At 39.1% G+C, this 27,240-nt stretch overlaps 1 protein-coding gene across 3 annotated transcripts in view; it reads right to left on the bottom strand.

The window, feature by feature from the left end:
- LARGE1 (LARGE xylosyl- and glucuronyltransferase 1) overlaps positions 1 to 27,240 on the bottom strand; it is a 275,959-nt gene that overhangs the window by 135,200 nt on the left and 113,519 nt on the right. For all 3 annotated transcript variants that reach the window (XM_066184003.1, XM_066184004.1, XM_066184005.1), the window contains 2 exons: positions 6,744 to 7,045; positions 162 to 244 (listed from right to left, as the gene is read on the bottom strand). In XM_066184003.1, the coding sequence (XP_066040100.1) occupies positions 162 to 244; positions 6,744 to 7,045 (385 nt within the window). The remainder of the gene's footprint in view (positions 1 to 161; positions 245 to 6,743; positions 7,046 to 27,240) is intronic.

The following is a 27,240-nucleotide window of genomic DNA, read 5'->3' on the forward strand; positions in this document are numbered from 1 at the left end:
ATTTGAAATGGTCATAAATTAAATGCTTCATTCCTTAAAAAGAGAAAGAAACTAGGGAAGGGACTCTGACCTTCCTTTGAAGTAAGAAAGTAAACCTCGAAAAGACTCACTTAGTCATAATCAGATATACAATGTCCAGGAAAAAAAAAAGGTACTTTTACCTGTGAAATAAGACAGACTTGACGAGTGTGACAACATCCCGACTGGCATTGTACCCTGCACAGACAATGGCAACGTGGATAGTCTGTGGGAGAAAAGGAACAAAAAGAACAAAAATTAAAGCCTGGTCTTGTGTTCATCACTCGTTAAGGAGAGCACACACATGACACTGCTGTTGTTTGGTGCTGCAATTGTTACGGATTTGAGTGGGTGTTTTGCAGCTGTTTGCAACCCACTTGAGCCAGTTTGCTAAAAACATCTTAATTGAGTTATAGCACCATCATCATTCCAAAGTTATTACTATCCCTACATTACATCAGATTTTTGAACAGAATTGCATTTATTAGCTAAGACATATGTGTTCATGTACTTACACACACCCTCCCCAAGTAAGCAGCACACAAAATCCTGAGTGTGCAAACACACAGACATTTTTAATCTTTTGAACTTAAGTTTAAAATTATGTCTGATAATTAGAAGCGGATATGATCTCAGAAATTTTGTAATATTTCTGTCTTATGCACAGCCCCTATGGAGAGGGTGAACAACCTCTCATGGATGAACGTGACTGCAACTATTGGTTTGCCAGGGCTGGGTGCATCCCAGTGATGTGATGGGACACAGCCTGTGAAGGCAAGCGGCCACCTGCCTGTGACTACCAGTATGGGCTGTTTTGGCAGGGTTAATGTAAAGTTAAACACAACCCGCACAAACACATTCACTCCACCTCATGACACTGGTAAAGTATCACCTATCCTGTGCCTTTTTACCTCCCTTTTAACATGAGGCAGAGATTTCCTCATCTCTTCAGAAGGAAAGGGAAAATTGAAAAGGTGCTACGAGTCATTATTTAGCCAGTAAGTACTAATCTGAAAAATGCTATTACGTTACTCTGCACTGCTTTTAAAAATTAGCCATTTCTGCTCCCTAGGGACGAAAAAAATTAATCCTAGCGAGTTTTGACTCCAGGTTCTGTGATCTTCTGTTTCTTAGTGGTCACAGAAATGAAGGAGAGTTCACCATGCTGCCAGCACAAAGATGCCATTGGGGACACAGCTGTGAAACTGCAGGGAAGCCTCATTTGGCTTCCATTTGAAGCTTGGTTAGCTGGTTTCTAACACACACAGCTCTCATTTTCCACAGAATGCCCACTATGCTGAGAACAAATGAGGAATTCTGCCTCCTCACACAGCCACAGATTCCCAAAGCCTGGCTTGTAACAGAAGCACATTTACACAAGAAGTGCCATGTGTTGGGCACATCTGAGGAGCCCACAGCCCGATGCATTAAGATCACCTGGTACAAGGCATAATTTGAATCATACAACTGCCAAGTGGCTGTGCCACTGTAGAACGTTCACATGAACATCACAGCTGTCTCCAGCCTTACTGTGCTTCACAAGCTCAGGCATACCTGAGATCTGATGTTTTAAGAGGACTTGAATTAATAAGAAAATTGTCTGTCCAGAGAGGTGTAAGAAAGAAAAGGTATTGCAGTACCTTCTGGCAACAGCTCTGTGAGGTATTAGCACTTTAAATTTATGTTAAAATCAATGGGAGCCAAGCATGCTCAACATTTGGCAAAAATTGATTGTGTTTCTCTCTCATGATAAGAGGGAAGACTAGAGGCTGCTTATTAACAACTTTCATTGCAGCAGGAGCCGGTACTGTACTCATCGGCATGAGCTGCCCTAGGTGCACTGATTCCTGATCTTACACACACTGGCTTCCCCCTCTGATCGTCACCTGGTCCTTCTCAGGCTTTTGGAAGAACTAAGATCCTTCCCCTCAGTGCCAATTAAAATCAAATTTTCTGAGAACAGTTTCACCCTCGCTTTGAACATTTCACCTGAAGGCACTAGACCAGAGACAAACATTTTAGGGGTTTTCACAGAACAGCATTGTTGTATACATTCAACATTGTTTTATATTACCTACACTTGCCAGAAAAAGCTCTCCTCAAAGCCACTGTCTCTACCTTATAACTGCCCTCCAAATCAGAGTTTATTCTGTCAAGTGCTTGCCCACATCAGTTCTCTTTTTAATAAATCTGTTTGTTTTAGAATTAAAAGCATGCATTCCTCACTGTCTTCCAGGAGCTGCTGTTGCCTTGTGCCAGAGAACACAAAACCAACACTAAGAATGATTTCATCAGGACTTTATTATTCCCCAGTACAACCTTTTATACCATTTTTCCTTATTCATAACACCTGTGTGCCCTTTTACTCTTCTGTGATTGGTCAATACAAATCAGCATTCCCTACTTCTTTTCCTTTGATGATGGTCACCTGTCTTACACAGCTGCACCTTATCAGGGGTGAGATTGCCTGCAGTACGATCTCTATTCTTTTACAATCCTTTCTGCCAGAGCCTTGGACGCTACTTCAGCCAGGACACAGTGAGAGCAGCACTTATTACTCTTCTGAATGTTCTGTTCCAGCTCAGAGACACAGGCATCCATGTACCTTCTGCTCAGCCTCTCTGTAGTGCTTGATATTACATATCACTTCTATTCCTGCTTGCAATCAGTTAAACAGAAGAGCAATAATCCTCAAAGAGAACAGAAATAGAGACCTTTTCTTTTTAAGTTTTTTCCTGCAGCATGCTGCAAGACTCAGTCTATTCCTCCCCTTTCCCTGATCCCCTTTCCGCCCTCTCATTGTTTAACTGTTAAACAAAGTCAGTGAAAAAACAGATAAGCCAAAATGAAGTCATTAACCTGAACTGTCTGCAGATGTTTGCATCCCAAGGGGAAAAACATTATTTCCAGTGTTCTCCACACTTGCTCCAAATGCATGTTTGGATTGAGAACAGCTGGCTATACCCAGATTCTGGCAAGATATGGCTGGAATAAGCACTTGAAAGAACTTGCACCCTCCTGAGCATACTACTGTAAGCATCACCTCTCAGATTTTGAAAATTTTTACCTCCCCCAAACCTCTTTTTCTCCATCTGCAGATGGCTGGAAAGTGTATCCCCCCAACCCACCAGAACTGGCCACCGTGAGTCACGCAACCTCCAGACTCAATGACTGCAGCTAACACCAAGGACTAAAGCCACATGACCAAAGAACGCTCCAACTTCCACTACAAGTGTCAGCCTGCCTGTTTGGCTCAACATGTCCCACTGAACTTCTCACACCAAGCCTCTGCATGCTATACTTGCCCCTTTACTGCTGGCATTCCATGGTAATTTAGATAATACTAGTCACACTCTAGCCTGGATACTCAGAAGTTGCTGCAGGACTAAACTGAGCATTCAAAGTACCCATCCTCCTACAATGCTCTCTTTAAAGTGAGTGACGGACATGTTCACAGCTGGGTGCAAGAGTCTGGGCTCAGGTCATTCACTGGAGGTGCTTTTGGATATTGTAACTCATTGCAGCAACAAATGAAATGACAATACACCTGCCTTCCAGAGTCAATGAATTCTTCCTCTGTTTATACACAGAGATATGAATAGGTAATCAAAACACTGTGGAAGCTCATCACAACGTTCTCCCTACAGGCTGAGGATCAGGGACACCAACTGAACTATTTTTAATTGCACAGTTCAGGAAGCACTGAGGTCTAGGTACTCAAGGAAGCTAAGCTTCTTTAGGAAAGGGAGTTTATGTCATACCAAGGTGCATGCTAACATAGTAAAGAAACTCCTCCCTCAGCCACTACAGACCAGAAAAAAACTGTTTTTAAATGCAGTACTTCATGTTTTGGGATAATATTAATGTGAAGGAAATATCCAAAACCACACAAAGAACTGGGCCCTAGATCCATACCGATGAGGAATATACAGTGCCTATTTGAGCATACATAATAATTTTTCCTCCTGGGGCTACTTTTAGGAATGATGAAATAATGAGTTTTAAAAACCTGTATTGGCCCTTATAGTTAAAAATAGTCTTATAAAAATAAGACATTTCATACCTCAGTAATTTTCCAGCAGGCTTTCCATTGTAGGTATTTAATCCTTCATAAATAATTGTTGAATGTGATTTAGAGATATTACAAGCATGTAAGAAAATGCTTGTGCTTGTTTCCAGGGTTTGTTTTTGTTTTTGTTTATTTTCAGTGGCAGATAACCTCTGCTTTACATGTGTTACAATGCTGATGTTGGTGAGGATCTGTTCTTGATTGCTGCCGAGCACTACACACTTAACCCTATGGAACAACAGTGTTGAGAACAAGAACAATACAAATGTGCCTCTAAAAATGTTTCAAATGTTAAGTATCTTGCTAAGCTACTAAATGCTGTACTGCTAATTACTGATTTCCTGATACATAGTGTCTTTCAAAAGTATTTGTAAATGCACTCTTAATTCAAGTAAATGCTCAGTTTAGTGAGGAACAAGCTGGAAAGATACTGGGATAACACTGTAAGAAAGAGGCATACAATTTTGTTAGCTTTCATTGGCATTGTGCTGTCCTTCTGAAGCCTATTGTTAGTGCTGGCATCTGTATAAGGACTATGCTTACTTATTTTTCCCAGGTTTGTGTTCAAATTGTCTACTACTTGGAAGGCATGACAGGCATCCGCTTGCTCCAGGAAGAACCCAGATACCCTTGTCTGGGTGTCTGATTTTTTCTTGCAGTATAATGCTGGTCCCTTTTACTGTATCAGAAAAGCTCTCCTGTGATGCAACAGAGAAGGAAGCTGTGGCAGCAATGCAACAAACCCACAGCTATTTGATATAGATCACAATTAATACCACACAGACTATGCTTTATCAGATACTTAATGTTCATTCATTGTAACCACATTTTCAAACGTTTTAATCACCATTAAAGACCACCCCAAATTAGATTGTGAAATTTCATCACCAGTAAATCTCTGAGACTCAATGAAATGAACAACCTATTCCTAGCATTCTTAGTCTCCCCCAGAGTAACTGTTCTCTTCTTAAGAACCCTTGTTTCTCACTATCCAATTTGGCCACTCTTGCTGTGATATATTCCAGGGTCAGAAGCTAAAAAAATTTGTTTACACATCTGATACACAGGAAAAAAAAAAAAAAAACAAAACCAGAGAATGAAAGGTATCAAGATGCCCCTCACACAAATACAGGATGAGAATCTACACTAACCGGATAAATGATGAGACCCTTGGCAAATCTGGTAATATGGAAGTTTCATTTTAACTTCCATTGCTGTAACTGAGTTATTGAGTGAGTTCCTTAAGAGAAGAGTAAGAAGTTATTTTGAGATCAAAATAGGGTGCGGTGAGATAGGGAGATGGCAAATAATGCGAGATTTCGTATTTTATATCAGCATTGCCTCCAGCAGAGTGCTAAACCCTACTGAGCAAGTAAACTCATTGGCAAAACACATTATAAACTCTTAAATAATGGCCACTTAAACTATCCCTACTTTCAGCTATAATTTTTGTGTCCTAGATTGGTTGGTACATTGAACAATCAAGAACTGAGATTCAGCTCATCACTCCTTGATATAATAATAAGGGAAAAGTGAGGTTTGCTGATTGATGGCCTGATTAAAAGAAATGCCAAAAATCTCACAGTGAGGAAAATCAGACCCTCATAATCTGGAGGAGGGAAAATGAAAAACAAAAACCCCCTTTTCCCTCTCCTTACAATAATGTTGCTTCCTTTTTTCTACACTGATGGACAAAGATATCCAACTGGAAAGCAGTAATTCATTTTCAAACTGCATTTCCCATTGGATAATTTATCTGAAGAGATAATTAGTATTTCTTTTTCCTCCCACACTAATTTTCTTTCAACTTTTATCTTCCAAGTGGCAGCAAGTAAGATAAAAGGTGATATGGTATTACCCTCTCTGTAGAAAAAATAGAGGAAGTTATTTTTGATAACTTTATCAGCTGGGATTGGCACAAGGCTTTTAAGCGAGACTTTCTGTTTTGGATCTATCCATATTTGGACTTGTCATCATTCAGACATCTGACAACTAAGTATCTGGATGACACCCACAGAAGTACTGACGTAAAATGGGGAAAACCAGACCAAACCAACCACACCAAAACTGTCTTAGAAGCAGATCGCCTGTTCCCTGCAGCCAAGCACACCGCTTGTGCACGACTCACACAGAGCACCTGCTCCTACAGCAACACCCACATACACTCCTGAAAGTGAGTCAAAAGCACAGGCCACAATTTAATTAATCCATGAGCCACGATTTAATTAATCGTAAACTCTGAACTGTTCCAATAAAGGCACAGAAAAAAAGAAATAAGGCTTTTCTAAGCACTCTGGAGTCATTATTATTTAAAATACACAGGGTCAGTTTGCCACAGGTCTTTATCAGCAGAGATGCAGTGAGTCAGCTAAAAACGAGGCTTTGATTTTCATATCAGGTTTGGGGACACATGAATGAAAAAGGCAAAAAAGCTGTGATAAAATATTAACTCAGAAGATATTCCGATGATAAATGTGTTAAAGATTTTTTTTAAAAAGAATATTAAAAAATTATGTGAAAAGTTGCATGCAGCAGACCTTTAAGAGGCTGGTTTTGGAGGAAAAGGTTTCAGAGGAAGGAGACAGGGATCTGCAATGTCCTTAAAGGATCACATCTACCAAGCTTTGTTTCTGGCAAGTTCCTTTGCCGTATTTACCTCACACTTCTCCACCACCGGCTGCTGGCCGCACTCGGAGCTGTTCCCCGCCACGATGCCAGCCCGCAGGCTCTCGCTGTCGCCCGTGCCCTCCTCCATGGAGTATGTTTTGGAGTGGTTGCCGCGGTGGTGCGCGGGGCCTCGGCTCTGCACCAGGCTGAGCTGCTTGCGCAGCACGCGGTTCTCCTCCTCCACCTCCCGCACGCGCACCTCCAGGCTCTCGCGCTCCCGCTGGCTCGACGCCGCGTACCGTGGGCTGTGGGGCTGCGACTCCAGCGGGGACAGCGACACCGGCTTCCCATCTGCACCACAAGGAAACAGAGCACTTCGGTCAGAACACACCAAGAGCTGCATCTTCCTTCAGTGCTGGTGCTGTAAAGCAGAGATGCGTTTCAAATACTGCGCTGTTTTAGGCGGACTCGGCACCTCCAGGCCATGCTTAAGTGCACGGTAAAATTGGACAAATGCTGAATTCTATGAGCTACTGGTCCTACTGATTTTCAAACCACACCAAAAGATAAGCATGTGTTTCTTCATTCTCACAGGGCTGCCTGCCAGTCTCTAGTCTGGGAAGACAGTCAAGAAAATGAGGATATAATGCAAAGACAACTAATATACAGTTAAATATATTTCAGAAATGTATGCAAGATGAAATAATTTTCCTATTCCCACTTCCTCCACAGTCAAATGACAGCATTCTGGCAACCATTTTGTGCCAAACAGTAGCCCCAGCTGATTCACATGTGAGGAACAGATGGGTTTTATCCAGCAACATAGTATTATGTGCTTGCTGAGAAATAAGAGGTTCAGGACAGAAATGTTCAGTACACATGTGGGCCAAATTCAGGAAAGTACTTTGGCTTAAAAAGACTCAGTGGAATTTTGAAAAAAAGTTAAAAGGTTCAATTCATCACCTTCAAATAAAACTGCTCAAAAATGTTCAATCAAAATCAAATCGAAACAAAGCAAAAGATGGTGAAAGTTATCCACAGTGCCATAATTAGCAAGAAAATTCCTTTGCAGTGATGATATGTGAGTATCATATACCAAAGTATTTCTCTGATATAACTTTCTACTTGCATATATTAAATCACAGAATTATAGAATTCTAAGGTTGAAAAAAACCCTCTAAGGTAATTGAGTCCAACTGTTAATCCAGCATCAACATGTTCACCATTATGTCCATACCCACATCAATGTTTTTTGAACACTTCCAGGCATTGTGATTTTACCATCTGCCTGAACAGCCTATTCCAATACCTGACCACATTGTCATTAAGTCATTTTTCCTAATATTCAACAAAATCTCCTGTGGCATAACTTGAAGTAATTTCATCTCATCTTGTCACTTGTTGCCTGTAAGAAGACGGCGGCACTCACCTGGATACACTCTCCTTTTAGGCAGTTCTAGAAAGCAGTAAGATCTCCCCTGAGCCTCCATTTCTCCAGGGCAAAACCCACCAGTTCCCTCAGCTGCTCCTCACAGGACTTGTGCTCCAGACCCTTCCCCAGCTTCACAGCCCTTTTCTGAACATGGTCCAGCACTTCAAGGTCCAGAACTGAACACAGGATTCAAGGTGTGACTTTGTCAGTGCCAAGTACCGGGACATGTTTGCTATTTAATGACTTTTCAAGCGCAGAGAGTCCCATGGGTTTATCAAACAAATACCAGCCTGAGTCGTTTATAAAATGGAAATCATGCAGTTACTGTTGGGAAATTCTTGCTAACAAGTACATTTTTTCACCTACCAATTCAAAACTATCTCCCTGCTATAAAGACTTGTTAATTGCTTGCTCTTTTTCATTGTTTCATGTTTACATGAATGATGAGCAGTCCTCTAAACTGACTTCATTAAAAAAACAGGTATGGAAATCAAACCCTCAATTCTAATTTACACTGTTGAGTTATACAGGTATACACAATTTCTGTTATGTATATAAATTATTACCTTGATTTTTCTCATCATTTGGATAGAATATCTTGCATTTTCTTGCAGGCTATCTCTGACAAAAATTTTGTGATTTATTATTTTTATCATTAGCAAAGGTTATGGGTAAACCTGAGCCTGAAAAATGTCTCAAGACAAATTCTGGAGTTTGGCCATTCATATCTGGAAACTTGAATGTTCCAGCAAATAGTTATCAAAAATTAAATGAGATATTTGAAAAGTCTGAAAATAATAGCTGCAGCAATAGAGAAATGTCAACATAAAGGACAGAGCCATGCTACAATTAGACATGCAATAGAACACTGAGCTATCTTTCTCAACCAAACTTGGAGGGCCTGGAACTGAAGTTCTGTTTTTTCTCAGCTGCCTACACTCAAGCTAAGAAAACTAGGACTCATTTGGTTGTGATTTTATTGCATCCCTATTACTGGACAGCAAGAGACTATTGTGTAGACATTCCCAGATAAAAAGAAAAACAGCACCTTTGCTCACCCAGAGAACTAACCTGCGTTATCATCAGATATACAATTACATTGCAAATCCGGCCAAAGACTTCACTTGCAATCCTAACTCCTCACTTGGTGAATATCCAGTTGACACAGATGTTACCTCATCACTTCCTGTATTTGTCACTGAATTCTGCTAGCTTCAAATAATTACCAGAAAAGGTAGAAAGATATGGCAGTAAATCTCAGAATAACATTGATCAAAATTTCAAAATATGAAAAAAAATTAAACATATGTTTACCTATTCTATGGACATAAATCAATAGATCATAAATGCTGCTTTGCCAAAATTAAAACTTTAAAAGTTTTTTTATCTTTTAGAAAAGGATACCATTTTTTCCATCTGAACAACTGTAGGTCAGAAAATATTATATATATATATATGTATATATATATATGTGTATATATATATATACATATATATACATATATATACATATATATACATATATATACATATACATATACATACATATATACATATACATATACATATATATATATATATATATATATATTCTGATATTGCTCAGAAAAGTTCAACTGCTTCTACACAGTACTTGGAAGAAACAGCATAGTCTGAGAAAGTGTCTGAAAAAAATTATCACCTCACTGCCTCAGACTGAACTTGCAGCAGCTAATGAGACCAGCCCAGTGTTTATGCAGCCTTGGTTTTAAATGCCAGTAACTCCAGTCCTGTTTTCTCAGTAGTAAATATTTCTGCTGGTATGTAAGAGGAGTAAGGAAATCCTCTCAGGAATTAAACAACTAGCTAGTGTCTTCATCTGAAACGTACAACTAGTTAAAATGCACTGATTTACTACAGAAACTATCTGTGCTTTGTTACAGGTTGCTAAGTCCAAGATACTTTCTGGAATGATCTCTTCAGGGTTCATACAGCTGGACAAGTCTTGTTTTGTTACTAATACTGCTCACTACTCTCATGTGTATCATCCTGTACTTGGTGAATCTGCACATCTCAGTTCTTTGCTGCAAATGGTAACGTGACAATTCCAGGACTCATGTGAAATAAAAGTATAAAACCAAAAGTGAAGTCATTACCAAGTGACCTTAATACTCAGAAATAAAGCAATATTTTTCATAAATTCAGAGACCGAGTAACTCATAATTTTTGCACATCTGAGGCTGGAGGTAAGATACTATTTGATTTATTTCCGTGACTTTCATCTCACCTCTGCAGAAGGAGTAAGTGGATTAATGTTAGCGACCACTGATGTTTGATTGTGTGTGTTGCTTGGTAGAAGAGTTAAACTGATTGCACTGCACTTGAATTTTACAGTTTATAGTAACTGGCAGAGTGCTCTGAGGTGGTGTCTAGGCACTTTTTATCTAATCTAAATCAAAATAAAATAACATAACACATAATGAGATCTGTGTGACTTTGGGACTGAAGATCTCCCTGGGAACACTACACGGAACACGACTGTGCTCTGAAGCAAGTATCACACTTTTGAATGGTGTAATAAATAATAATAAAGCTATTATTTTTTATTCTTCATTTGTGGTTATTGCTCTATTTTTGAACTTTGGCAGTTTCAGATTTTATTTTTTTCCTTTGTCAAGCCTTTTACTTCAGGCTTGTGCTAATGCACAAAAGCACTAAAAAACCTAAAAAACCTGCAAAATTCCACTGTCCACAAAACAAAACACCAAAACAAAGCTGAAAAATTATTTCATGGTTGACAGCAGTCAATGACTTATCATCACACTAGGTCCAACAATTCAGAAAACTTAACAATATGTAAGTTATGAATTCTGTGGATTATTGAATGTTTCTGCATACATAAAATCAACTGGATTTAAGGCAACAGATTTCAATAGTACTTACTTAAGTGGAGTGCTTAGGACACTGGAAAAATAAAGCCAACAGAAAGCAATCCAGCCTAATTCATTTGAAGGGAGAAGGACTGAACCAGTGGCATTTTCTTTCTTACATACAAAACTTAAAGAAGAGGCATTAAAGCCAAGTTCCTTGTTTTGCAGTTACCAGACTTGGGAGAGGTGATTGTCCTGAAAAGGACCCAGTGGCACTGGAAAGTTGCTGGGGAAAGAGCCACAGAGAAAAAAAGAACATTTATCTAAGGGTAAGAAAGAAAGAAGCAGAATGTAGGAAAGCAAAATTTTCTCTCCTTCAGAGAAGAAAAATGCAGAAGCAGGGATCCTAAGTTTTTCAGACAACCCTGATCTGAACTAAAGTGTTTACAATTGCATTAGGAACTGAGGCCCATAAAATTATGGAGCGTGTTTTGGGAGGGTTTTTTAAAACTTTTTACATTTTGTTTGCTAGAAAGCACAAACTGCTTGTATTTTGGCATCTTTACAAGGTTTAGAGGTTTCTGTATGTTTCAGCTATTACTCCTCCCCTGCCTAATAGCATGCAGTGCCTTTAACATGAACTAACTAATGACAGTGAACTCTAGGCTGCTTCTTAGGTAAGAGGATGTTCTGCTTCCCAGAGACAGTGCTTCAGTCTGACTGCAGATACAAGATACTCCTCCATTTCACATTTGTTGACATTTGAAAATTTGAATATCTGTGCCCACTCTGAAGACTGGCAGTATAACAATTTTAACCAAAAGCCAGAATTTTGCAGAAAGGAACGGGATAGGAGGCAACCATGCTCATTACTCTCCCCCTGGTAAGGCCACAAAATTATTCAAGTTCATCGCACAACTATTTTTTCCCACATAAAGACCATTGTGGAGAACTCCATGAACGTTAAGAGGTAAGAAAAATAAGACTGCAGTCAGGACTACAGAGACATATAACCCTGGTGTAATCGAGTAAACTATCCCTTCTATCCAGCTTTAATCACCTGACACTTTAGAACTCCATGAACTTCTGCTCAGCTGGCTGCTCTGGTAGGTCCTGGCTATCTGGGCAGCTATGAATGAAGTCCTTTCTGCTGATGCTTTGGTACTTTAGATATGTGCCTCCATGAGTAAGTGCTAAGGCATCCCAAAGTGTCTGTTCTTACACTTACAATTTTTTTTTGTCCAACAACTTCTTGTGAAACACTGCAGTGTGATCTTAGCTGGAAGCGGAAAAACTTGCCTGAACAACCACTTCAACAGTGAAACACAGTCTGAGCAATTTACTTTAGGTCTGTGAGCACAGAACTTCCTCATCCTAATATGATATGAGACAATTACAAGCTCGTGCTTTTCACATGTCAGAGGTAGAAAGTTTTAACACTGAATGATGTCACAGTAAGTGCACTGAAGGCTGATATCCACTTGACAGAGACAACACAAGAAATAACAACCAAGCCTTTTCATACAGCCCAAACCAGTTTTGTCAGCTCTGACAGAAGTACTTCTCCCATTCTCCCACATTAAGTTCTGCTCAGGATTTGGCATGGACAACACATGTGTTGAATTATATATTATTTAGTTAGGAGAGACTGTTTGCACTGGAAATGCCAATCAACGATCAGGCTTGGACTTGGTCAATATTAATCACACTTAGGAACTTCAGTGTCTTCTTAAAGTACTAAATTTGCATTCAATTCCACTGCTGTTAAGGGTACTTAAGAACACATTAACGTGGTTTATTGACCCCAAACCTGAATCATTCAATTCCACTGCAGGTCAGCCTTACTTCAAGAATTATGTTATTGCCTGCTGTTCATATACAGGGAAATACCTTTCTCAGTGTCTTTTCCTTAAACAAAACACCCCTCTGCAAAATAGCCCTCTACAATCAGTGTATTCAGAAATTAAACATATACACAAAAAAACCTTCACCCACAGAACACCAGACCTGCAAAGTGCATTGAGTTTGCTTGGCCAGGTAATGACAGCAGAGGGGCTCCAGGCGTGGCCTCTGTGTGAAGCTCCTGGAAGCTTTCCCCATATCCTAGAGGGCCAATGCTGGATGGCTCCAAGATGGACCTGCTGCTGGCCAAGGCTGAGCCCATCAGAAACAGTGGGTGCCCAAGGGGTGACCACAAAGAAGGGGTAAAGAAGTTACTACACAGAAGCAATTATAGCCAGAGAGGAGACCAGTGAGAATACAGGAGAGGAACAACGTTGCAGGTACCAAGGTCAGTGCAGAAGGGAGGTGCTCTAGGTACCAGAGCTAAGATTTCCCTGAAGCTGTGGGAAGACTGTGGTGAGGTGGCTGTACCCCTGCAGCCCATGGAGGTCCACAGGTACATGTGCGGGACCACATGCCAGAGCAAGCTGGATGCCCAAGGGAGGCTGTAACCCTGTGGGAAAGCCCACACCGGAGCCGGCTTGCTGGTGGGATTTGTGACCCCTGTGTAGGGGAGTCGCCCTGGAGCACAGCGCTCCTGAAGGACTGCACCCCATGGGAGGGACCCACGCTGCAGCAATTTAAGAAGAACCGCAGCCCATGAGGACTCTCTTGGAAGAAGTTTGTGGGGACTGTCTCCCGTGGGAGAGACTCCACATTGAAGCGGGGGAAGAGTGTGAGGAGCAAGGAGATCACATGTGATGAACTGACCACAACCCCCATTCCCTGTTTTTCTGCACTGTTCCAAGGAAGAAGGGAGAGAAAATCAGGAGTAAATGAATTTTGGGAAGAAGGTGGGAAATAAAGTGGGTTTTCTAGATTGAGTTTTATTTCTCATTACCCTACTGTCATTTGATTGGTAATAAATAAAATTAATTTTCCTGAGTTGAGTCTGTTTTGCCTGTGACAGTAATTGGTGAGTGACCTCTTTCTGTTCTTGTCTTGACCCATGAGCTCTTCATTATATTTCCTCTCCCCTGTGCAGCTGAGGAGGGAAAATGATAGAGCAGCTTTGGTGGGCACTTGGTGTCCAGTCAGGGTCAAGCATCCACTGAAGTCAAACACTTAAAAGTTTGGAAAAATGAGAATGATGGTCTTCTGTTCAGTCTTTGCTGTCATTCCCTTGTGTCTGCTGACAGGATCATTAACTGCATGATCACCACTTTATTACCAAAGAATATGAGAATCAATGTGTGCATAGGATGGATGGTGATCACAGCTATTTAGAAGGTTGTTTCAGCTTATCATTCTGTTTGTGACCACACATACATATCCTGTTATGAAAAAAAGACTTATTTATTCCCTCTCTGGCCTATGACATTCATAACTATGTATTTTAACACAGAACAGGGATCAGTGACATATTCTTCAAAGCTATTTAAAGGAAAGTGGTACTATTAGACCCTTTTTTACAGTCAAGCAAGAAGTTTTGGAGTCCTTAATACTCTCAGAAAACACCAGTTTCGGATGCACAGTTGAGATGTGTCTGATACAGTTTCTCAACGAATAATCACCTTTTCTGCACTACAATTTTTCAGAGGACAGCTTCATATGAAACAGGTAAAAGCTTAACGTTTCTGTAATGCAGGAGTCTGCAAGCTGGAAATCCAGGAAATGCAGGAAAAGTACCTAGCAGCCACTTGCAATATCTTTGTCTTATGAACACTATGTAATGAACTGGGTGGTAGAGACAGAAACAATTCCTCAGGGCAAATCTGACTTCATAAATTACAAAGTTGTCCCCTGCCTTGTTCATGACGTGACTTCCAGTCTCTTAAATCAACTAAATGGAGTGGTTCAAGAACCACTTTCTCTGCATTGCTGCATTTGCTCTGCACGCAAAATGAGGAAGGGGTTGTGTTTCAGAAAGGGTTTGCAGTTGTACCATCAATGATGGCATTGTGCTGCAGAACTGCAGAGAGCTGTTTATGTGCTGGCTGAGCAAATGCAATTCTAATAGGGATTCGCTAATGGGGATGGTAAACAGTGGAAGACACCAGGTGAAGAAAAGGCATGAAGCAACAGAATGCAGGAAGAAACAGGGAAAGAAAATGTAAACATAAACATCCTTCTTGGAAACAGATATGACCTTTTTAAAATAGTTTGTTTTTTCAAAAGAAACATTGGCTCATTAGCTAGTTAGGAATGTTGGCTTATTAGCATATTGACAACAAGGGCCCATAAGTCTTAAAATATTTCTTCATTTCCTTGTCCAGAATACAATAATTTTTTTTGTTCGTTCTTCTCATTCTTTCTTTCCCTGTTTTGCATCGCCTTGGCAATATATATGCCTCTTCAAGAAAAGGACTAAAAATAACATTTCCCTCCTTTCCACTGGCAGTGGAGATGCAAGAAAATAATATCTTATCAGAGTGAGCACTGAGGGAAAATAAGATTTTATCAGGGACTTGGCTTGACGAAGATAACATGTTATCAAGAGGGGAACTTGGCAAAGATAACACATTATCAATATCAGGAGTAAAGCCTGGGGAAAATAATGTCTTAATACCTATTAGATTCTAAATAAGCCATCTGTGCTCTTGACAAATTGTTATTTTCTCCAAGTACCATTCCTGTAAAGATGCTGATTTTTCTTTTTTTTGGCAAACCACTTCTTTAGCAGTTGGGAAGTGGGGGAGAAAGAGCAGAAAAGGAAGCTCCATCTCCCCAAAGGTAGAGGAGTATTCTCTTTCTTTTTAAAAGCTTTTCAGGCAGGTCAAGACTGCCAATGTGACAGCCAGAAAGACTCACATGTGTAGGCGTATTGCAGGGAAATCTCCTACAACACTCAGCAAGCACACTGCAGAGCGTCCTGTGACAGAAGGAGAGGGTCAGTGCCCCTTCTGTCCTCTGACCACGCTACCAGGCTCTGAGGTGTTGCCTATAGGATTTTTGGCAAACACACTTCTCTACAGAGGCAATGATTGGCTCTCCCTCAGCAGTGACTTTTTGTCATAAACAACCTCATCACAATTAGCAGTATATACATAGGTTACAAATAAATGAGCCCTTTTAGGTTAGTTACAGAAATAAATCCCCATTCAGCCAGAGGTTACCATTCTCACAGCTTAAGGTGACCCAGAGGGTCAGACAGTGCTTCTCACCTCCTGCAGTGCAACACATCCCACTCAGCTTAAGCTGTTCTGAGCCAGCCCAATTGCTTCTGCCCTGAAGCATCCCCCTCTACCACCTCCAGTGCAGGCGTAGAGACACACCACTGCCTGGTGGGTGCCTGTGCTCCGAAGCTGAAACCTTCTGCAACTCGATTATAAATCTTTGGAGTTTCAATCTGGATGAATCTAAATAAATTATGGCACCTCCTGGAAAATGAGAAATCCAATTCATAGTAGGACGGACTACTAAATGCCTTAAATGGCAGAATGTGGGTAAATGCCACTGGTTATTCATAGGAATGGGCAAGCAGGGAATAATTAGAAGGGAAGCTGTGGAGGGCCTGTAGGAGTGTGATGTGAATAATAAAGCACACTTAGGAAAAGGCATATGAATGATATCTGCAGGCTAAGTATTTGTAGCCAGCTGAATTTCCCTGGTGTACAGTAGGAGTGGGAGGGAAAACAATGGGATTTGTTAATCTGAAAATTTCCTATGGAGAAGCAGCATCTCCTTTTGCATTAACCATTTGGATATCTTGCACCCAGGTATTCCTCTCTGTTTAGGTGTGAGCTTTGTGTTAAGGTGACTACTGGCCCTGATATAGCAGAATGTATAATCAGCAGAATGTACAGGTAGCCATTGCAGCTCTCTGAGGTAAAGCATGTGCCCAAATGTGCCACAGTACTGTGACTATCATTCATGGCAGTGGGATGTAAAAGACTGGAGATATTCTATGTTGGCTCCTGCTCAGGAAAAAACTGTGGAAGAGATAGAAAGGGGAAAAGCCTAAAATAAATCATTTTACAGTGTTTTTCAAAAGGACAGAAAGTACAAGAAAAAAGTACATATAAGCTTAGAAAATAAATATATATATATCTATATGTTTCTACAATTGCCACAGTAACCAGAAGCTAGAGACAACATGGTCACTGCAAGCTTAGTAGTAGTTAATTCCAATTCTGTTGCTGATGATTAGCCTCAGCTGCTCATCAATAGAGGCTCCAGCTGATAATTATTAAGTTAAAATTCTGAGCAGTATTTGCATATGTAAAGCAGGCTGAAGCAACAATGGATGCTATAACATATTTCCTCATTGTACAGCTCTTGGATCTGGGGAACCTGGGCAAGAGAGTCTGCTTGCATGTCCTTCCTCACCCTCATCAGGCCAAACATTCAGAAGAAATGCACTTGCACACACTGGCATCTACAAGCTACAGTGGGAAACATTCCTAACCCTGTATAAGAGGAAAAAATTCATTTCAACCAGAATAAGAATAATATAAAAAAGATAAAAAGATAGTTTTGCACATTCCTCTAAACATTTACCTTAACTTCCTTACAACCTAAAAAACGTGCAACAACTGGTCTGTGACAAGGTTAGCCTGGTCACCGTAAAAGACACACAGTAACTCCAGATTTGGTCCACTAGTTCCCAGTGACCTACAAATATGGAGGAAAATCCAGTATCATTGTGCGATTCTCTGTTAAGCTTTTTCTCATCTTCCTCCAGATCAGAATTTCATTTCCTGAATGTGACACTTGGTCATCAGTAAGAGCCATGCTCCCTTGATTAACTGTAGTGTCAAGAATACAGACAAACACACAGCATGTGTAGATTACATTTATTGCTTCAGTTCTCCACATTTTCATAATTCCATGACTGACAACACATGCCCAGATCTGCTTAACACCCAAGACGTTCAGAGGCACAGTCCCTTTAGGGACAAGGAAATGTGAAAAAGAACTGGGGAGACTTTTATGGAATCCATAACAAAACTACCTGTGCCTCCATGTAGCTACCCTATCACTTTGGTTTGAGTCTATTGTAAGCTTACTATTAACAGACCTGATGGGTTTTTTTTAACATACAACAATGAATAGTAAAGCAAAAGATCTATGTATTTGATGATAAAAAATGTAAAGCAAAAGTAAATCAAAAGTTTCGCTTTAGTTAAACATAGGAGAGGGCTTGAAAAAGGTAGGTCTAAGGCAATGCAGGTGGTCAGCCTCTAGTAAAGCCACTCTCTTTTAAGTAATACTTTAAAATTTAGTTAATATTAAAATTTGTGTGCCTTGCTGGAAGTCACCTGGTAGCAGTGTTACGGATTATCACAAAAATGGACTTTCAGCACATACACAGAAATGCTGCAGAATTTATTAGTTCAGGCTGGTTGGTGATGCTGAAACCTGCTCAAAACCTTGCTATATCCCTTAATCTCCCTTGGCACAGAGATGCCATCAGGGAACCCTGTGCTGGTATTTCGATTGAGGCTGCTGAAAAAGGAGACTGTCTGAACACTGACTGAGCATCAAGGATTGTTTAAGGATAAATAAGTAAGTCAAAAAATCCAAATTCTGCACCACAGCATTTCTTCCTCAGTAGTACCAAGATCTGTAAAAGCCTTCAAATCTTACAGAGCTCAAGCCAACAAGAAGACATATGAGCACATACATATAAAGTCAAGTAGCAAAGAACAAATTTTCTAATCAGCGATTGCTCTTCTTTATAAAAGTATCTGAAAATTACACAAGTAGACATCAGTATTATTCCTCTGATGACATATCACTGCAAAAGTTATTAATATCTTTCAGTACTGAGTCTTCTTTTCTCCCCACACATTCTCAGCACTTCATTTGCTGTGCCTGTCATTTCAGCCACTTCAGTCCCAAAGAAAAGTGAAGGGAAAATGCAAATAACTGCATATTCAGGACACATGAAGGCCGATCAGTGTTATGACATTTATCTTCACTTATGACAAGAGATAAAATAACTCAGGAGTTAGTTTCTTGTCCTCCTCATGAAGAAAAATGTCATACCAGATCGTCATGTACTATATTCAGCAAAATTGCTAACACACTTTGCAGAGGAAAGAAACATCTCAGCAGTGATACAGATGGCAGGTTACATGTCATGACTATGACATCAGAAATGAAACACACATCATTTTAAAATAGTAGATGTAAAAATAAGTCATGGCAGAAGAAATACAACAACATGACATAAATTAGCTAAGGGCAACTAGTTAGATTATTTTCAAAAGTTAAAATTGTATTATATAGCAATGAGTTGTTCATGGAAGTCAACAGCGCTTTCAGAATTAGCTTCAGTGTGGCCAAATACCTATCTCAGGGCTACAACATATTTCTGGTGATCAGAATCTATTGTAATATGGAACCTCTTTTTTACATTAACTTACTCAACATTTACCTTTTAAAAAGTACTTAGTTTTAATATATATTATAAATGCTCCTTCTACAAAGATATAGGCAGTTTGTAAGAACTGATTTTTTATCAGATATATCTGATAGCTGTTTCAAGTAGACAGAGATTAAATTTCTATTAGTGACCAAAATTTCCTATGATATATGAGGAAATTACTCTTTTTTATTATATTCTTGTTTTGTTACAAAAGTGAAGAGAGCATATAAGAAACACAATCCTGTTACAAGTAAGCAAAAGACAAACCCTGGTGACCGATCAAAACAAGCTTAGGTCTAACACCGCATGATATGTGCATGCATACAGCAGGATGGTGTTAGTCATTTTTATCTTGCACACAAATACACCCAGTGCTGTACTGTTTTAGGTCAGAATGTGGGCCACGTCCCCTGTGCCCCATCACAAACCTGCTGAGCTTCCTGTGAAGCAAGCAACAAGATTTTTCATTTTCAAGCAGCCAAAAGTTTATTAAGGTTAAAAACAGCAAACTGGGAGCAAGACTTAGCTGTTCTGCTTACTAAGGGCTTGTCTTGTAACAGATGAGGGGTATCTTTGAGACTAATTCACATTTCTGCTGTGGTGCACAGAAACATCTTAATGTACATTCAGGATCCTTAACTAGATTTCTAAAGAATATGCCTACTCTTGTGTATGGCACCACTAAGGTTAAGCGCTACTGACATGCTTATTTACTATTATAAAATAAAGTTACTTTACTCAATTGGAGCAGTAGTGCTCAATATTGACAGGATTTGCATGTTTTTAAGTAAACATTTCCTCTTTTTTCTCAAATAGATCTCTAGTTTCCAAAGTTTTCATTACCTCCATGTGTTTCCCTCAAAAGTAGAATAGGCTGTGTGAGATCTCTTTAGTAAGTACAGACAATGTAGGATTTTTAAGGATGCTTTTGTGAGGTAGACTGGATGCAGGGCCAATGGCCATCGCCTTTCTACACTGATGTATACTATGAACTAATTGATGTCTATGACAAGTTTTTGTGTCGGAGTAAAGGGAAGATGAAGGTGGAGGCATTTACAAAAATTACTGTGTTGTGTTATGTCTAGGTCAATTACAGTCCTACAATTGTCCTTTACCCTGTTGACAGATCTTCACTACAACTATCTCTCCATCTTCCTTTGTTAGTGTAATTATAGGTTTATTCAGTTCTACAATTTGAAATATCTTTTACCTTAACATTTACATGGAATAGACAGAGAATTGACCAAAATTGTTTCATACTGAAAAAAACCCCAATTAACACACCTTATGCCTAAAGAACAATCAGACATGGGAAAAAAACAATAGATCAGCTACATAAAAAAACCCACTGCAACTGTAAAAGTCCTTTAAAGGTCAAGCAAAAGCAGAAACAACATGCGGGAGAAAAAGAAGTGAGAAAAAGGTGGCTTCCTTCCTCACCTGCTCCCATCTTGTTTCAGGAAAAAAGAAGGATCTAAGTGAATATTTTTAATTATATATTCCATATAAATTTGAACTAATCTAAACATGGGAATCAGCTCTTAAGAACTGATTTAGGATAAAGTTGAGGACTGAATGCTAAACAACATTGTTTCCATCACCTTTCTTTCCCTCTAAGAACAGGCTGCTGCAATACGTACCCTTATAGAAAACAAGGAATCGTGGACTTCTCCCTTCTAAATTACGGCCATCTACCCATGAAAACCTGAGGCAGGCAACAGACTAAGAACACCTTATAGTCCTATTACTACCCAGTTTACTTTCTAATATATGCCTTCTTCTGGTCTTAACTATCATTAAAACATTACAGATATTGAGTTATACCAGCCCTGACTTTTTGCTTTCCTCTGAAGAAGATCTTGTATATCTAACATTTTATTTATATTTATATATATATATAAAAGGGACAGGATACATTTATATATACTTTATATATGTATCCTGTCCCTTATGGTAAAATTCCAATAGACAAGACATTTGAATGTGATTTCTTATGTTTTGAGAGACAGACTTTCCTCTTTTGAGAAACTGTAACTTCAGCAGGTACATATTTAAAATTCACACTAGCATCTTATGCTAGCAACTTCTGTGGAGCTGATTTGGTTTCTTATTTGATGAGCACAACGATTTACTGTGCATTTCATCAGACAATGATTTTCTTTCTTTTCTTGAATAATCTGACTGCATCCAATCAACAGAGGAAGCTGTATTAAAACTGAATTTAAAGTCTTGCAATATTTTAGATTTACCGGAAAGTCAAATTTTGGAGTTACTTGAGAAAACATCAGTGCTATTTGCTTTTTTTTTTTGCATTAAGATCTCACTTTTATCCCTGCAGCAGAAGCTGAAAAAAACCCATCACCTATCATGACAAAAAAAATCAGAACACAAAGTTCTTAAAAACTTGTTTTAGATATAGTAAATTATGCCCTTTGAACATTTTGAACTAGCAATGAAAATAAAATTTTCAACAAAAAATTTTATTAGGATTGCTCAAATGCCTTGTGCTTAGCCATGACAGCAGACACATCAGGGAGGATGGGTAAATGGAAGGGCCAACACCTGTGACAAGTCTGTGACGCTATGGTGCAGCCATCAATTCAGCCTGAAGAGAATTAAGACAATCCTCAGAGCTGTCAGGCATTCAAAGGAGCCTAAATACCCTTTAGTAATCTTCAGTAGAAATTTCAAGACTACAGAATTATACCTGATAAATAAATACACAAAACTAACAAGTATTTATCATCAATTTGAATTATTGAGGATTTGTTTATTTCTGTTGGAAATATCCTTGAGAGGGCTCTGCAGGCAAAGTTTTGTACTGAAAAATGTTATTTTCACTGATCTCTCCCTGGTATGCATAATGGGGTTCTCTCCTCCAAACTGGGCACTCAAAAGGCATCCAGATTGCAGGAAAGAATGCTGAAATAAAGGTAAAATGCTATCATTTCTACTCTGTCCCACTACAGCGCTTAAAAACCTGAAGTTTAACTCTGCCAAGCATATAAACCTCTAAATCTGTTAGATATCAATTACCATGTATTTAATTTCACACTTGTGCCTTTTCCCTTTTAGATTCACCACCACTACTTCTCTTGTTCAAGCCTTTTGCATCTGGTTCATAATCAGGTCCTGATAATCCTTAATGCCTTGATTTCAGAGCCCAGCATTCCCCAATTCCTTTCTCCATTTTGAAATTTCTGAAAATTCTATCTCCATCCTCTGGCTGATCAGACTGTAATCCCTCATAATAGGCTGATGCTGATCCTGCTCTATGGATTAACTGGTGTAAAATGTCTATGCAATGAATTCATACCATCCAAACTGAGCAGCCCAGGTATATCTAATCTAACCAACTGGCTTTTATCAGCTGCACACAAGAGATGTGAAAATATGCTTAATTTCAAGCCTCAGTCACATAGCCACAACCATGTTACTATCTTTTGTATTTAACAGAATGAGCATCTGTGAGGAATTCTAAGGTACACTCTGTAGCTAGACATCACTAGATTTGGTACGGCTCAAGATTCTTTGAAAACTGTGAAATGACAGTATTTTCATGCCTGGTTTTGATTATCTCCCTTAAAAAGAGAAAGGGAAGAAATACTGCTGAACTTCAAGTGCAATTTTGCTGCTTTCTTCTTGTAAAATCTGTATTCCCATGCCAGATGGTGTCTGAGTTGTCAAAGTTATTACCCTAAACTCAATTAGGGAAGAATGAAAGTAATTAAGTAGGGGATGAAGTGACAGAAATATTCTCAATATAAAGCATCTCATATAGGTGAGGACTCTCTAAATGAGGTAGAAATTAATCTATAAATACAATCTAAAACAGAACAGCTTGAGCCTTCATGTTCAAATATTCTAAGACATTGTGCAAAATTCAGTACTTGCTCAAGTGGGCACAATTCCCAGTGACACAGTGGCTGTAGAAGGTGGGAGTAATTTTTTTTCTTCTGGAGAGCCTATTACTAGCAGTCACCAAAAACACTCTGAAACAGTTATGGCTCAAAATATTTCTGTATCTGTTGTGGAATGGATTCTCAGGCTGTTTTGTCAACTCAGGAATGCTTGTTTCCTCCCTTAATCCTGGCTGGTTTGTACTCACCACAGCAAAAATCCAATTACAGCAAATACATTTTACCATAAAACCTGTGAAGTAGACACCACAGAGGTACTGTTAACACTTATTTTACGTCTCTTTTTTCTTTCCCTATTTGCTTTTCCTTCCATGAATTAAATCTAAAGTTGTCACTGAGCTACAGATATGACCAAAGAACTGCAGCTACAGGTTTTAAGATGAAGCAGCCAAAAATTATTTTTAACCTACTAATGACGGTCTACTTATAGGAGAAATATGTAAGAAAAGCCAATGAAAACAAATCTCTTTTACTTACCAACAGTAACTTCTACATAGCTTCAACTGACAAGAATCATGCTGATGGATAAAACTAATCAGGATAATTTGCTAGTGCTCTGCAGGCTGTTCACTCATTTTCTCTTTAACAGAGAGATATATAACCAAATTCTCAAGATAAGTGTAGATGAAGGACGGTAAGGAAAATATTATTTTATTCTGGAATGCTCACAATTGGAGCTGCATGGCTGAAAGAAAAGGAACCGAAACAGCGTTAGAGAACAGGTTCGTAGCTTGTGCTACTGCCACAGGTAAAATCCCTGGCCAGAAAAGAAACAAATCCTAACATTGCTTGTATCTCTTGCTCCTCCACATACCGCAACACAGCAATCCCATACTATGCCATGCCGTACCTAAAAGTACAATGTGGAATGAACACATGAATTTCAAGTACAAGGAGGTGTAAGTTATGAAATACAGAAGTACTTCTGCCTTCATTTGCCTCACGTGTGTACAGCACAAATAAAAGCACAAAGCACTTCTGCATGCACTGCCAGGAGAGATGCAAGCCCCAACAATGGTTCCAGTCTGCAGGGTACTGGCCTAACAAACTGCACTGCCACAATACATGTGCTTAAGAACACTCTTTTCCCACCACCATAAAGAAAGGACTATTTTTAGCACAGACTACTTAAATATTGGTTTTAGCACAGCCTCATAAAGGTTACAAACTCATGCAGGAAGGGAATGCAGCAGCTCCTCAGAAGGAAGAGTAGAAGCACAGGCAGTGAGTGTGAACTTCTTAAATGAGCTGGGGCACAGCCTGAGGGAATCTGCCTTAAGTTACATCCTTTCAACAACAGTGGCACACATTTTCCTGAGCAGGGCTACCCTCCAAGGCTATGCTGGGACCAAAAGCAGAAATATTATAAAGACTCAAATTTCTGCAGCTCAAGAAAGAGAAAGACGCTTGAAGTACAGTCACAGCAGAGTTACCACTTGCAAGTCTCAGAAAATAAGATCCGTGACAAGTAAAGCTGACTTATGCCACTGGGAACAACAAAAAATGGAACAGGAAGAAATGGAGAAAAATTCACGACTGGAGACTTCTGTCTCCCTCAGGAACTGATTTACTAGGGTCAAAATAGGACATTATGGAGCATATAGCACTGCCGCATGTACAGTATATTCATGTCTATTAAAGGCTTCTAGAGGGAAATAATAATGTCCATCTGAAATTGCTATCAGTTCAGCTGCAACATTTCTGGAAATGCAATAACATGATGGCTTCATGAGCACTGCAGGTTAGGACAGCTAAGGCAATGGCACTTCCAAGTGGTGCATGAACACTTTCCTCCTGTGCCACAAGGGCAGCATAAAGGGCACTCGGCAAATTGTTCCCTTTTTGACCACCAATAAAGCTACCGATAAATCACAATGAATGTATCTTGCCAATTGAATTTCAGTGCTTGGAGAATTTTGAACCCAGGGCAAAATACAGTGATGGGCTTATATATGTCTTCAGGAAAAAGAGCTTAAACTATTAGTGCAATGGAGTATGCAGAGAGCAGTGAAGCACTGCTCCCAGAAACATGAAAATCAGTAACTTGAGGTCACATTTCGTATCTTGCTTTATAAAATGGAAATAACGAGAAGGAGGCACAAATCCAATTTAAAACAGAGAATGTGAACCAGAAAAATAAAAAAAAAAGTTAATGAAAACCCAGAAATGGAACCATTAGGACCAAGATGTCAAAAAAATCTACTGAGTTTGAGATAAGCATAGAAGATGCTGGCAGATACTGACCTTAATTTCAATTTTACTAAGGAAAAACATCTGATAGACTTCTAGTAATTTGTTGAGAAAAAACAAAACGAACACAGAAACTCTTCAGACTTCTCAATTTTAGGGAAACCTAAAGAGCACATATATTACTAATCTTACCTATCCCAGTTTCAGGGGACAATGAAATCCTAGAAAACTAGTAACTCAGGCTTCTGTAATGTTGACTTACTCACAGGTATGAGAAATACATCTAAACCAATGGATATATTTATAGAAGAGCAATTCTCCATAAGCAGTGGCATATTCATCAGCACTTTCTTTGAGAGAACAAGAAAATTACTAACATCAGTAAAAGCAGTGGTGACTTCCTTTATAATTCAGATGAGGGAGAATCCTACCACGCATCTAGTAGGCCAAAATTATTAAGACAGTGATTGAGAACTCTTTCCCAGAACATCTTGCTCTGCCAAACCTATATTTTTATCTTAATTTGAAATTGATTTATTCCCCAGCTGTCAAGAAAAGTCTAGCAACCAAAAAAATTTTTAACTTTCCTTTTTTTTTCCGCATTTCTCATTCCTAATTCCAGTGTAGACTGGGAGAAGGAAGAATAATAAGATAGAAGAGCACTCATAATTATTGTCTTCATCCAGGTGATGGAGAAGATTAGTACTATTTAATTTTAAAAATCCCCCGTATTGATACTTTACAATGAAATTCCATTATCTGGAATTTATTTTTTTTAATGTCTTTCTATCATTTTGTAAAAAAAAATAAGGTCTTGAAGATCACTTAGATGATTTAGAATCACATTCCATTAAAAGAAATAGTCACTGAGGAGCCAGAGAGGCACAGATTTCAAAGAAAATGCAGGTAGGTGCACTTTTAGGAATCCATCCTTAGTCAAATTCCTTAAATGGCTTTAAAAATAAAATCCTAACAGACTAACTTTGCTCTTGAACATGAGATTTAATATTCTTTTGAAGATGCTATCCCAAGACTTACTATAAATCCATTCTGACGGGCAGGCACCTGCCAGTGCTCTGTAAGCACACCAGCCTCAGGAAACACAAAGGCTGTCAAAGGGAGGGAGAGAAAACCCACAAACCTGAAACAGGCTTTTTGTACCCATGGCTGCTACTGAAGGATTTGACCATATCCCGTTTTTTTTTTTCGACGTGTACTCCAACAGTTTGACTTGGAAGATGTCAACTTCTGCCTTACATATATTATATTGATAATGAAAATCCTGCCAAAATTGAATTTTGAACACTCTTTCCTATTTTAATAAATGAGACATGCTAGTGCCCTGTCCTTCTAGTGATCATTTGCTTTGAGCAGGTAACAGACCAAAGCATTTCAGTCAGCTCTTAGGTGTGAGTTTTGATAAATGTAGCCTAGTTTTAGGCTGCTCCATTCATCACAGAGGGTCTGAGGCTGCCTGTGCTCAGAAATCTCAGAATCAGAACAGAACTTCTTGTGCTACCATGCAGCAGTTGAGTCATATTTTAGAGAAGAATAACAAGCAGCCTCACAAATGAAACATCTTTATGTGGTGGTGCACTGAGGATATAAAATATTAACAAAAAGATTTTTGGAAGAACAGTTCATTAATTTCGTCTTAAGTAAGAATATTAATTAAAATGAAAACATCCCCTGCTCACTTCACTAGCTTCAAATACAATAGGAGGTCCTTAGGGTACCTTTTTTTTTCCCAGCAGAGTTCAGGAAAATTAAAAACAAAACAAAACAACAATCTGTAATCATTTTATATTATTATATTAAAAGTCCTCTTACTTGGTAACTAG

The sequence above is a fragment of the Chamaea fasciata genome, unplaced genomic scaffold (assembly GCF_029207755.1).
Source record: "Chamaea fasciata isolate MVZ Bird 193981 ecotype frontalis unplaced genomic scaffold, bChaFas1.0.hap1 SCAF_5, whole genome shotgun sequence".
NCBI lineage: Eukaryota > Metazoa > Chordata > Aves > Passeriformes > Sylviidae > Chamaea > Chamaea fasciata.